We start from the raw sequence: 12,862 nt of genomic DNA on the forward strand, positions 1-12,862 counted from the left end.
TCCCATTCTAATTTCACTGATTGATACAATAGTAATTTTATATGTCCAGATTACACATGGCATTTAGCTTTTATGCTCTTCATTCACTTTAGCTTTTCTTGTCTTTCATGATAAGTATTTTATTTAAAAAAATATCCTGAGGTTATATAAATATCCTTTCTTCACCAAATATTTACTTGCTATTAAGCATATACAATCTATATGATGCACTAGTATTCCAGATATTTACTCACAAGATATAAAAATTTAATGTTCACATGAAAATCTATAAACAAATGTTTATAATGGCTTTATTCATAATCACTAAAAACTAGAAGCAGACCAGGTATCCTTCAGCTGGTGAATAGATAAACTGTTCTATCCATCCACACAATGGAATAGTGCTCAGCAATAAAAGAAGAAATGAACTACTGATACATCATTAAGACAGAGGAATCACTAATGTGTTGTGTTAACCACTACATAGTCTATGATCCCATTTAAATGACATTCTTAAAACAGTAAAATTTCATGGGAACAGCAAACATACCAATGGTTATTGGGAGATGGATATGGAGAGATGAATAACATAAGAAATGTTTTGAGGTGAAGGAACTGTTCTCTATCTTAGTTGTGGTGGTAGTGGTTATATGACTCTAATTTGTCTAAACTCATAAAATTATATACCAACAAGAGTGAATTTTATTGAGTAAAATAAAATAGCTTAGACTTTTTCACCCACTAGTTTTAGCATCCATTTGTGGATCTTGCTTGAATTAGCTATTATTGTGATGGTTGCCAGGTGGTAATTTTCTAATTCCATTTTTCCTTTTATACTTACTAGTTGGCATTCTATTGTGAGCCAAAGCATCCCCCTTTTCTGCTTATTTATATCAATATGGATGTATGGATTCTTATTTTATTCTGTGGATCATAATTTGTTATTTTGTTGCTCAAATTGTACAAAGTTTGACCAGAGGGAGCCCATTTAAGGTTTGTGTCATTTTTTGATCATTTTTTGATCACGTCTTTATACTTTACTTGCCCCTAGCCCTAAGGGGTGCCCCTTGTGGGTGCTAAGTATGCTCATAGCCACTGGGATGTTCTTGTTTTTACCAATTTTCAGTGTAGAGGACAGTGAAATATATCTGTGTATATACTTATACATACATATTTCTACATCTGTCCATATATGTTATAAACCATGGGTTCACATCGATACCTCCAAACCAGTTCCATGGTTCTTCCTGTACTTCTCCCTCTGTATATTTGTACCACCATGAGAAACTTGGCTCTCATTATCTTCGGTATTAACTTATTTATTCGATGCCTTGTATGTAAGCAATCACCTGATAATATGGACTGTCTCCTAAGCCACATTGCTGCTGACTCACACCTAGTGAGAGTCCTTCCCATCCTGTCTCATTCCAGTCCAGCTTGCTTTGTCCACACTAGCCCTTGACAGCCAGGAGTCTCCCCTAACTCTGGTCCCAACCAGTTATCTGTCATTACTTTTAAAAGGTAGAAATCTAGATGTCTAAAGCCTAATTCTTTTTTAAGTTTATTTATTTTGAGAGAGAGAGAGAGACTGAGTGAGCGAGCATGAGCAGGGCCAGAGAGAGAGAGGGAGAGAGAATCCCAAGCAGGCCCTGCACTGTCAGCGCAGAGCCGAAGTCTCACGAACTGTGAGGTAATACCTAAGCCAAACCCAAGAGTCGGACACTCAATTGACTGAACCACCTACGCACCCCTAACGCCTACTTCTTTTTTTTTAATGTTTATTTATTTATTTTGAGAGAGAGTGAGTGAGCAGGGGAGGGGCAGAGAGAGAGAGAGGGAGACAATCCCAAGCAGGCTCCACACTGTCAGCGTAGAGCCCAACACAGGGCTCTAACTCACAAACAGAGAGATCATGACCTGAGCCAAAACCAAGAGTCAGATGCTTAACCAACTGAGCCACCCAGGTGCCCAAGCCTACTTCTTTTTAAGTAGAGAGATAATGTTGGAAGGTAGAGAGCTGGATATGAGAATATGAGAACCCTCTGGTTAGATACCAAATACCAATGTTAAGTAATGAAAGTTAACACCTGGGTGATCTTTTCAAGCTATGACTTGTGAAACCCATTTCCAATTCTAACTTCTGAGAATAAAAATAATATAAGGGAAATGTAAGATTGAAGTTTATTTTTTGTGGGGAAGAGTGATGGTCTGTCTTTGAGACTTCCCATGCCATGAATGAAAGTTGATTTATTTAGCGAGTATTTAGAGAGGAAGTACCTGTTGTGAACCAGATACTATGGTGAGGTGAAGAAGGGAGAGGAAAACAAGTTTCTCCTCTGAGAGTTTAACTTACATTGTAAATCTACCGCTATTACCATTGTTAACTTTAACATCCTTAATTTTTTTATAAATTGAAAGTTATAATCAGAACGTCAGACTATGAAATTGGCAAAATATTAGTACTAAAAATGTTTTTTTTAATTCGATGTTCACTCATTTCTGTGTGGCCTATTGCTTTTTAAGGCAAGCCTGAAATGGTGTGTGAAAACCCACGTTGTACTGTGGTACCTTTGACGCAGCCAACTCTACACATCGCGGACAAAGATCCAATCCCGGAGGAGCAGGTAATGGTGAAAATTGCTGTTTTCTTCCCCCTAAAGAAGAGTTTCCCATACAGAGTTTACCTATCTATCTCTGTAAGTGGTGTGGATCATTACTGACTAAGTTGTTAAATTTATGTTTGTGATGAGCTTCAAAATTACCACACAATATATTGAACTGATAACAAATCATTAGTTCTTAGTACGTTGAGTTTGAATCCACTGAATCTACCAGCAAATTTTTATAAAGATTTTTTTCTTTAATATTTTATTTATTTTTGAGAAAGAGGGGCGGGGGAGAGAGAGACAGAGAGAGAGAGAATGAATGAATGAATGAATGAGTGGAGGAGGGGCAGAGAGAGAAAAGGGGACAGAGGATCCCACGCAGGCCCTGTGCTGACAGCACCAAACCTGATGCGGGGCTTGAGCTCACAAATGGTGAGATCAGGATCTGAGCCAAAGTCAGACTTTCAGCCAACTGAGCCACCCGGGTGCCCCTACCAGCAAGTTTTCATGTTCTTGTATCTTACTGTCTATTTCTTAGACACTTAAAAGTGATTAAATACCTTAAAAATTAATGCATTGGCAAAGGTGCCTTCTACAATACTGGAAATGTGAGTGGTGGTTACCAGACTGTATACATATGTAAAAATCCTGTACACTTAAGATTTGTGTATTTGGCAGCATGTATGTTATACCTCGCTTAAAAAAAAACAATTTTTCAATGATTTCTTTCGATACTGACAAAGATTTCTTTTGTTTATCCTAAGGAAAACTTTTTTTCCTTCAGTCATATTGTCTACTCAGCATTCTTAATTGCAAAGGGAGACCAATCTGTTTAACAAACAAGAAATTTGTTTAAAAAACCAGGAGGTGACTGACAAAATATCTCTGAGGGCCTCATAGTTACGTTTGAACTAGGATGGGGTAAACAGCCCAATTTACTCAAAAGAACTGTTCCAGTTCCAGCAACATCATTGCCCAGTCATTGGTTGTAGACATTGTCACTCGCTCCATCATTGCTGAATAATAAAAACTACCTTCAGAACCTCTACCTCTGGAAACTTGATCTGCCACCATTCTTGCCAGAGTGGATTCCTTAAAACGCCTGCTTCCCTTGTAACAAACTTCTGGGTCCGATCTGATCTATATACATATGATTAGAGGATCCCGAGTCATTTGCCTGAATCATAACTGCAAGGGAGGCTGGGTAAGCAAGGGGCCTAGTCTGTGTCTTAGTGATAAGAAGAACCACAAGATGAGGTATTCCCCAATTCTAGGAATAGTGTTCAAACCTCCTGGGAAGTCAGAAAGAACCACAAATAAGGCCACAAGAAGGCTAATATACCTGACCACTTCCCCAAACCACCAGCCCTTCTAATTTTGATTTGTTTTGGCAGAGCAAATAACTATAATATTAACTAGATCCACAGGATGGTATCAGAGCAGAAAAATAATGATTGAAGTTATTAAACTTTCTTATCCACGGTCCCTTTCATTATCAACTGCTAAGTTTTTTTAAGACTTCCAATTTACCTATAATAATACGTTTGCTTTGTTTGCCCACCTTTGCTTTAGTGACCTGTGCCAAGAGTCTTCATTGTTTAATCTTGGAGATGGGTAGGTACAAGGTAATGAATGCTACTAGAAAATTGTCTGCTTGAAGTAAAGTGCTTTTTCTTTATTCATTTTCAGGAATTAGAAGCTTATGTAGATGATATAGATATGGACAGTGATTTCAGAAAGGATGATTTTTATTACTTGTCTCAAGAAGACAGAGACAGACAGAAGCGTGAGCATGAAGAATCCAAGAGGGTACTCCAAGAATTAAAATCTGTGCTGGGATTTAAAGCATCGGAGGCAGAAAGGCAGAAGTGGAAGCAACTTCTATTTAGTGATCACGGTAAGCACTGACTTCAGAGTAAAAGGTTATTTTAATGAAGGGGACTCTTTTTTCCTTGAACTACAACTTTTATTTTAGCTGTAATTCTTACAGCTTTAATTTTAGGGATCTCTCAGCAAGTATAGTGCTTTTTCTTCTAGACACAAAATCAATATGATCAATAAAAGACTAGGTATATAATCAAATTGGGAATATGAAATCAAGCTTTTTCATCAGTAACTTGATGTTTTACTACATTATTTTGGAATGGCAGTGAGTTGAATAAATATGATTTCAAATTTAGTGAATTTGAGATTCTAAACTCTTCTCTTTATGTGGATACTATCAATACTTCAGTGAAGCATCAGATTAGTGAATTTGAGATTCTAAACTCTTCTCTTTAGGTTGATATTATAAATACCTCAATGAAGCATCAAATTAGTAACTCTACGTTCATCATTGAAACAAGTGGATTAAGACCTAGGCCAGTTAGCTACATCATTAAGGTTTCTCAGTTGGTTTGAACACTTAAGTAGATGGGACAAGAAGAGGTGCTTCTGTGCAAGCTGTCTCCGTACTTCAATATTGACAAAATTGGATGATTTGACAATACTGACGATTAGCATTAAACTCCTTTATGTTTGCCACTCTTTTCTTTGGTTGGACTTCATGAGAGGTGAGGGAAGGAATGAGGGTATCTTGACAGTATCAGACTAGCTAATTTCTAATTGAGGAATTAACTCCTGTAGATTTCCAAGAGGTAGAGTGGGATTCCTCTTCCATTTTAGAGTACTTACCTGAAACCTCAAAATCAACTGCCTTCCTTTCCCATTCTCTTTTTCACTGGAAGTATATAGATTACCTGTACTTCTGGAAAGTTCCTCAGATTTCTCTTTTCTTCTCTTAGGAGTCCTGCCATTGTCCCATGTCCAGATACACCTTTGTTGATTTCATCCTTCCTCTTCCCACTGGCCCCCTTTATAGCCCAGATCCTTATTAGATTATGCTCATACATTGTAATAGCCTCTTAACTGACTTCCATTCTTTTTTTTATGTAAACTCTACCCCCAACATAGGGCTCAAATTCACAACCCCAAGATCAAGAGTCATATGCTGTACTGAGTCAGCGAGGCACCCCAGCTGACTTCTATTTTCAATACCTTTTTCTTCTAAGCTTTCCTTAGAAGATAGCTTCTAAGCTAGCTTCTGTCCTTGCAGGCTGCCTCCAGATTTTTCTCAAACAGTACAATGATAATAGCTCTCTTTTTTTTTTTTAATTTTTTAATGTTTATTTATTTTTGAGAGAGAGAGAGAGAGAGAGAGAGAATGAGTCAGGGAGGGGCAGAGAGAGAGGGAGACACAGAATCTGAAGCAGGCTCCAGGCTCTGAGCTGTCAGCACAGAGCCTGACAGGGGCTCGAACCCATGAGCCGTGAGATCATGACCTGAGCTGAAGTTGGATGTTTAACCAACTGAGCCACCCAGGTGCCCTGATAACTCTCTATCTTTAAAACCTGCAGTGGTTCCCCCTTTCCCACTCTTATTAAATCTAAACTCTTTTCCCTAGTTTCAAGCCTCTCTATCATATGAATCCATCATATTTAATTATATTTATCACTCTTTCTGATATGGATATCTTCCTCTGGTTATATTTATCTAATTAGACTGTGGTCCCACAAACTTACTATTTTTATTCATGAAAAACATTCATGCTGCGGTGCCTAGCCGGCTCAGTCAATAGAACATGCGACTTCATCTTGGGGTTGTGAGTTCAAGCCCCACATTGGGTGTAGAGTTTACTTAAAAAAAAAAAAAAAAAAACTTAAAAAAAAACAACAACATACATGCTGATCTCTTTGCTAAGAATTCTGTCTTCTCCACCAAGCTGTCCTTTCTACCAGTTGCTCCTCCATGAATCCTCTGTTCCAGCCCTTCTACCTCTCCCACCACTACAGACCCTCACACCAAAGGGGCCCTGGAGGGAATTGTAACCGTGTCTTGAGCAGCAACATATGTAGCAGATTAAAAACTTCCCAGGTGCAGCAGTAAAGAGTTCCTGCAGCCTGCTTGTTCATATTTTGGGTCTGCATGAATCAGGGATTGAGAGTATCGTTTTAGGCACTATTGTTTTCTGTGCATTCAATGTTTTTGTCTCTATAATGAAATTACAGTCTCTTTCAGTAGGAGCTTTATTATCCCCCACAGTTTTCATTCAGCAAATTATTCATTCAACAAGTAGTTACTGAGGCACTGTTTACTGCTATATCCCTAGTGCATAAATCAAGAGACAAAAATCCCTGTACTCCTGGAGCTTTACATTCTAGCAATGTTAACACTTGATCCTCCAGATGTGCAGATTATATTGCCCTATTTAATTAGCAATAATCAGGGATATCAATCAACATCTAATACATGTTGCATTCTTTAAGAACTAGATTTATTGCCTAAAAATGTACATGAAGACTGAGAATAGCATTGTATATACATTTGTATCCTTTCTATTGTTTAGTATTTTCTCCATATAGCTTTAAAATTATCCTACTGACAGTATGGGCTTAGATATAATGAGAGAAATGTGTCTTTTTTCAGGTATATGCTTTGGGTAGCTACATTAGAAAGCGCAGTATTGCTAATTTTGTTTGTGAAATAAGTAAAAAGCTGCTGATACCATAAAATGCTTTTTCCGTGAAAAATTTCAGTACATCTTCCAGAGTTGTTTTCATCTCTGCCTACAGGGGTAAAGTCCGCATGGAATTAGAGAGGGATATTCTACACTGGAACCTGCTGTGGCCATTGTTTTCTGTTGTTGCTGCTTCTCTAGTGGAGTTACTGCAGCTTAGGGATCTGTTTCTTGGAAATGGACACCTTTTACAAATTATTTTTTAAATAAACGCCAGATCTTCAAGAAGCACTTTTTTTTCTTCCGTCATGCTTCCTAATATATTGTATTGTACTAACCCCTCATACTGGGAGGAGAGACTGCCTAGCAAGCAACCCACTGCCTACTAACATCAAGAGGGGCTAAATAAAACTTCATTTTCCTTGAAAGGACACCTTCTGCCGTATGGATATAATGTTTATGTATTATGCTTTGTACAGTAGTTGATCTTGAATACAGATTTTATTTTGTTTTATACTTTTATGTGACATTACAAAATGTGTGGAAGTTATGGCTTTACTTTCATCAGGGTCTTGTTAGGTGGTTGGCAAGCGAATAGGATTGTGTGCATTTTTTTTTCCCCATACTGTTTTCACTTGTAAATATATATGTGTTAAAGATATGATTATTATCTGACTTACTTCAGGCCTTTTATCTGACATTATCAGTAAAAATCATGCTGCTTATTCTTTCATAAGATGGTTCTCAAACTTTAGTGTGCATCAGAATCAAGCGTAGGGTTTGTAAACACAGCCAGTCCTCATTCACAGTTTGCCATTCAGTAGGTTCTGGTGGGAATTTGCATTTCTACCAAATAACTGATGCTGTTGGTTCGGGGACCACACTTTGAGAACCACTGCTTTAATATTTTGAATAATACAATGTGTGAGGTGTTTTAAAATCTTCATTAAAACCCCGTCTCATTTCATTTCTTAGGCATTTTATCTCTTACAAAGTTCTCTGGATTTATAAATGTATATAGATTTAATAGAAAGATTTATTTAGCTTTTATTTATTGTTCTTTATTAGAAAAATAACGACTGGAAGTTTAAATTAAAGTTTAAATCATTGCTGGGTCCTTAGTTATTATTTTTCTTTCTTTTTTTTTCTTTTTCTTTCTTTCTTTCTTTTTTTTCTTTTTTTCTTTGAAGCTGTGTTGAAATCCTTGTCTCCTGTAGACCCAGTGGAACCCATAAGTAATTCAGAACCATCAGTGGATTCAGATATGGGGACAGTTGGTAAAAATGATACTGAAGAGGAAAATAGTAAACCCTCCACAGCTGACAATGAAATAAGTAGTAGGACTGAGTATTTATGTGAAAACCCTCTAGATGGTAAAAATAAAGACAATTCTGCAAATGAAGTCTTCCTCCAAGGAGCTGAAGAAAGAGTGTGTTCCCAATGTGAGAGTGAAGAGGAATCTCGGCAGGCGGACGTAGGGAGCCTGTCCACTGCCCATCCAGCTCCCGGGGACTTATTACAGCCTTCCATTAAGCAGAGGCTGGCACGGCTCCAGCTGTCACCGGATTTTACCTTCACTGCTGGTCTTGCTGCAGAAGTGGCTGCTAGATCTCTCTCTTTTACCACCATGCAGGAACAGACTTTTGGTGATGAGGAGGAAGAACAGATAGTACAAGAAAATGAAAATGAGGTACAAGAGAAGTAGGAACCAAGATTTACATGGAGGATTTTAAATTATTGCTTTTATGCAAGTGTTTTAGCTTCAAGGCTAGATAATCCACTAGAAAGGGAAAATGAGTGTTAAGTTTACTATATATAAAGCTAAGATGTGAATTTACAGCAAGAACCCTGGTTTGAACAACTGATCTGAAAATAGTAGTTAACCTGTAAATGGCAAATCTTTTAGGAAAATAAGAAAGGTAAGGGCTCTTTTGAATAAACTGCTCTTTTTTTTTGCAGCACAGCTGATCGATCTTGGAAATTCTTTAGGTACTTTTAATAAGAAACAAATTTATCATTTCTTGCCAGAATTTGCTACCATGAAATGACTGGGATAATTCTGTTGCAAGAACATTAACATTTAGTATGACTCCTTTTTACTGTATTCTTGCAGCTCATAGCTGCAGCTATTATGTTAATAACAACTTGTTTGTATTTTATTTTTGTTTATACCAGTCTTAAAACAAAGATACAGGTTCTGAATAAAAAAAAAAAATGACTTCATACAATTAATGTGTACTGGGGTTTGGAACTAAAAAGTAGTTTCAAAAATACTGGGGTTATGACATTTTTTTTTTTTTTTTATGTTTCCTTGTTCATATGTGTATTTGGTAGTTAATTTTAAGGTGTCCTAATAATCTTTAAAAGAAAAACATTGTACTGTTTTAAAAATTACCCTTTCAAATATATTTTGTGTTTTTCTTCTGTTCTTGTTATAACTAATAGAGATGATGTCAAAGTAGGATCCGTATAGTCCAAGACCCCATCCGCACCTTTGCAGAAAGTTCTTTGTATCTATTTGCCTACAGATAATTGGGTGCCGTTAACACAAGCAGATCATTTCAGCTGATTTCTAGCCTGAGGCTATATCCTCTCCACCTTAATGAGATTCTGGAAACATCCTGCCTGCTTCCTGGAAAGCATCCTTGTCTCCTCAGTACTTCATTTACAACTACCTCTTAAAAGAGGTTGCTTTCCAAATTGTCCAGTGTCATGATTGCATTTTCAAAGTGTGGTATTTTCAGGAGTATATTGTTTCTTGAAATCTATAGCTCCTACGCAGTGACATAGTTTATAGACATTATTTGGGGAAAGTATAGGAATAATAATTTATGCTGCTGTCCTAGAAAGGAAGTTACACAACGAATATAGATTGTCTTTAGAATTAAGAAACACATTCAGATTCCTGTAAACTTAGTACTTTGAGTCAGTAGATTTATGTGTACCGAGGAGATTTTTATTTAATTTTTTCCAGTAATCTTAGGAAATTTATTTTTTATCCTGAGGAAAAACTTGATTCTGCTTTGTATGAATAGTGGAGATCCTTTGTACTATAAGTGATTCTGCCTATTGCCCAAAATTCTGAGACTGTCCATAATCAAGCTCTTAGAAATATTACAGGGTGGGCCCAGTTTACCACTTAGAAGTAGCTAAATTTCAAAAACAAAAATCTTGTTTTGAAACTGACAATCGTATTCATAAATAATAATATTTTCTTTTTAGATTACATAGTTTGCCAAGTCTTTTTCCCCTTGGATTTAGAAGAAGCAATTATGGGAACACTTGGTAATTGTTCCCCTTATCTGTGACCTTACACAGGAAGAATTAGAGTTTAATAATTTTTAATTCTTTTATTGTATTTGGGGAAAATGTCTTCATAATATTTCATCAGTTTTATTCAATGCTCTCTAAGCATTGAAAGACTGATTTTGTTATAAATTTTAAAAAACTAGCTTTAATGAGGAATTCCTAATCTTCCAATCTGATCTGTTTTATCTGCAAATATTCTACTTGTTTGAAACCATAATATAAGGATCTTGGGACTTTAATTGAAGGTTCTTTTTTTGTGTAGTTTTTAAAATTTCTTTCATCTTATAAAATATTGCTGAGATAAAATAGTATCTTCCCTGTGAATATTCCTAATGTTCTCTTATAATAGTCTAAAAGTCAGTGTTTCTCAGTTTTTGTTTTGTTTTTGTTTTTGTTTCTGTTTTTTATAGGACGCCTATATTAGAATAAACTGGAGGTCTTATTTTTAAAATGCAGATTTGGGGCCATAACTCCCAGTCATTCTTAATCAGTCATTTTGGGATGAGACCTAGGTGGTGTGTATGCTCAGTCAAATCTAAGAACCTCTGTCTAGGACTTTGTTTTCCTTGCCATGGATATCTTAGGAAATTAAAACAAATACGCCAATGTGACATAAGTAGGTATTCTTATTACTTTTCTAAGAATATTTCACTTTGTATTATCAGGCTTTTGACTAGTTTTAATAGTTGACATCCTGCATCTAAAAGAAGCCCGCTGGGAAAAATATTTTGTGATGCAAAACTTGTAATTATGCTTTCCAAATTTTACAGTGATATTTTGACAGGATAATTCTTGTTAAGAGTAATATCCTGACAGCTTTTGATATGAACATTTCCAGAGTTTATTTTACCAGGACAGAGCCGGTACTTAATGTAAGAATGCAATGACAGAAGCTATTTAGGGTCACTCTTGAGGACAAAATTTTTACACTCTGCCTACAGTGAGGAAAGTCATGGCAGTAAATGACCTAATAATGGTTATCATACCTTAAATTCTTATTTTTTTTCAGCTATCATTATTAAAACCCGCATATCTGGACTACCTAGGACCAGACTCTTGCTGGTCTTTGATTTGTGATCTTTGGCTTATTTTTTAAGTTGTCTGTATTTGACTTCACTAGTCTTCTTTAAAATTGTACTTCATTAAAATTGTATGTTTGAATATATTTAATTAAGAACTCATGTATTGACTCAGGTTTGATTTCTGAAGTTATTGGAGACAAGTCAGGAGAAACACATTTAAGGCAAATTGCTAAGGAAATTTAAGAATATGGTTTTAAGGCTTTAATACAAAAAGGTTTTAATACAAAATTAAACTTCAATCTGAGTTTAAATCTCAGAGCCATCATTTAAAAGCTATGGGTGCAGTTGACCTAATAATGTCATGGGGAGTTTTTCCAGCAAAAACCAAATTCTCTGGATTGCTAAATCATGTTGGTAAATTCTTACTCCTCAGAAGTAGTTAAAAAAGAAGTGAAACTTTTGAGACTGAAAAACAAGATCTGGTTATAATTATGTTAGTAAAATAGGTCAATTTTCTTTAAAAAATAAATACTAATATTCTGATTCACATAATAAAGGTGGTGAATGTTAAAGCATAAAAAATTATGTTTTGATACATTTCACAAAATTATAAATCAATGGAGTGTTAATTGGAAGGGAGCCTAGGAGTCATTTCACTCTGGTGACTTATAGTGACTTACTTATACACTATAAGTAATGTAAAATATAAAGTCTTTTGATAAATTATTAGAAATCATGTGGGAGGAAAAATTCAACTGATTTGGTTTAATCATAGGACATTGTTTCCATACCCAAAAAAAAACAAGTAAATAAGAACTAAATGCCATGAGACTGTGCTATAGCTCAGAAGACTCGTTATTTGAACTAAAGTAGATAGCATGCTATGAATGAAACACAGACAAAGCAAAAATTGATTTATTTTTCCACTTCTGTTGATCACAACATGTCTCTGTAATTCACACTTATATTGAAAATGAAGCTGTAAACATACTAGAAGCAAAAATATAGGAAAAATACCATAAGTACAGTAACAATTTATTGACAGGTAAATAACCGACAGTAATTATCGACAGGTGACTAACTTGCATGAGTTAATTTTTCATGTAACTGAGGCAAATCCATTTAATCATAACAGTTTTTAATAATTTAATAGGGGCACCTGGGTGGCTCAGTCGGTTTAAGCATCCGACTTCAGCTCAGGTTATGATCTTGAGGTTTGTGGGTTTGAGCCCCATATCGGGCTCTGTGCTGACAGCTCAGAGCCTGGAGCCTGCTTTAGATTCTGTGTCCCTCTCTTGCACTGCTCCTCCTCTGCTCATGCTCTCTCTCTCTCTCAAGAATAAGTAAAACATTTAAAAAATTTTTTAAATAATTTAATAGGAAAATTTTTAGAATGTACTTTCTGTACTTTTTTCTAGAATATTTAGCATATAATTTAACTTTTTCTCAGT

At 35.8% G+C, this 12,862-nt stretch overlaps 2 protein-coding genes across 10 annotated transcripts in view; one reads left to right on the top strand and one right to left on the bottom strand.

Annotated features, from left to right (window-relative positions):
* The window catches only part of VEZT (vezatin, adherens junctions transmembrane protein), a 79,167-nt gene that overhangs the window by 54,169 nt on the left and 12,136 nt on the right, over positions 1 to 12,862 (top strand). For 4 of the 8 annotated variants that reach the window (XM_049627478.1, XM_049627472.1, XM_049627474.1 and 1 more), the window contains 3 exons: positions 2,503 to 2,603; positions 4,275 to 4,482; positions 8,271 to 9,486. In XM_049627478.1, coding sequence (XP_049483435.1) covers positions 2,503 to 2,603; positions 4,275 to 4,482; positions 8,271 to 8,785 — 824 coding nt within the window. In that variant the 3' untranslated portion in view covers positions 8,786 to 9,486. Of the gene's footprint in view, positions 1 to 2,502; positions 2,604 to 4,274; positions 4,483 to 7,195; positions 8,243 to 8,270; positions 9,487 to 12,862 lie in introns of those variants that run through there. The other 4 variants (XM_049627476.1, XM_049627477.1, XM_049627480.1 and 1 more) reach the window with 3 other exon arrangements.
* Positions 1 to 12,862, bottom strand: part of LOC125920318 (uncharacterized protein C3orf20 homolog) — a 186,579-nt gene that overhangs the window by 44,372 nt on the left and 129,345 nt on the right. The gene's annotated exons all lie outside the window — the stretch shown is intronic.

Source organism: Panthera uncia, chromosome B4, assembly GCF_023721935.1.
Source record: "Panthera uncia isolate 11264 chromosome B4, Puncia_PCG_1.0, whole genome shotgun sequence".
Classification (NCBI taxonomy): domain Eukaryota; kingdom Metazoa; phylum Chordata; class Mammalia; order Carnivora; family Felidae; genus Panthera; species Panthera uncia.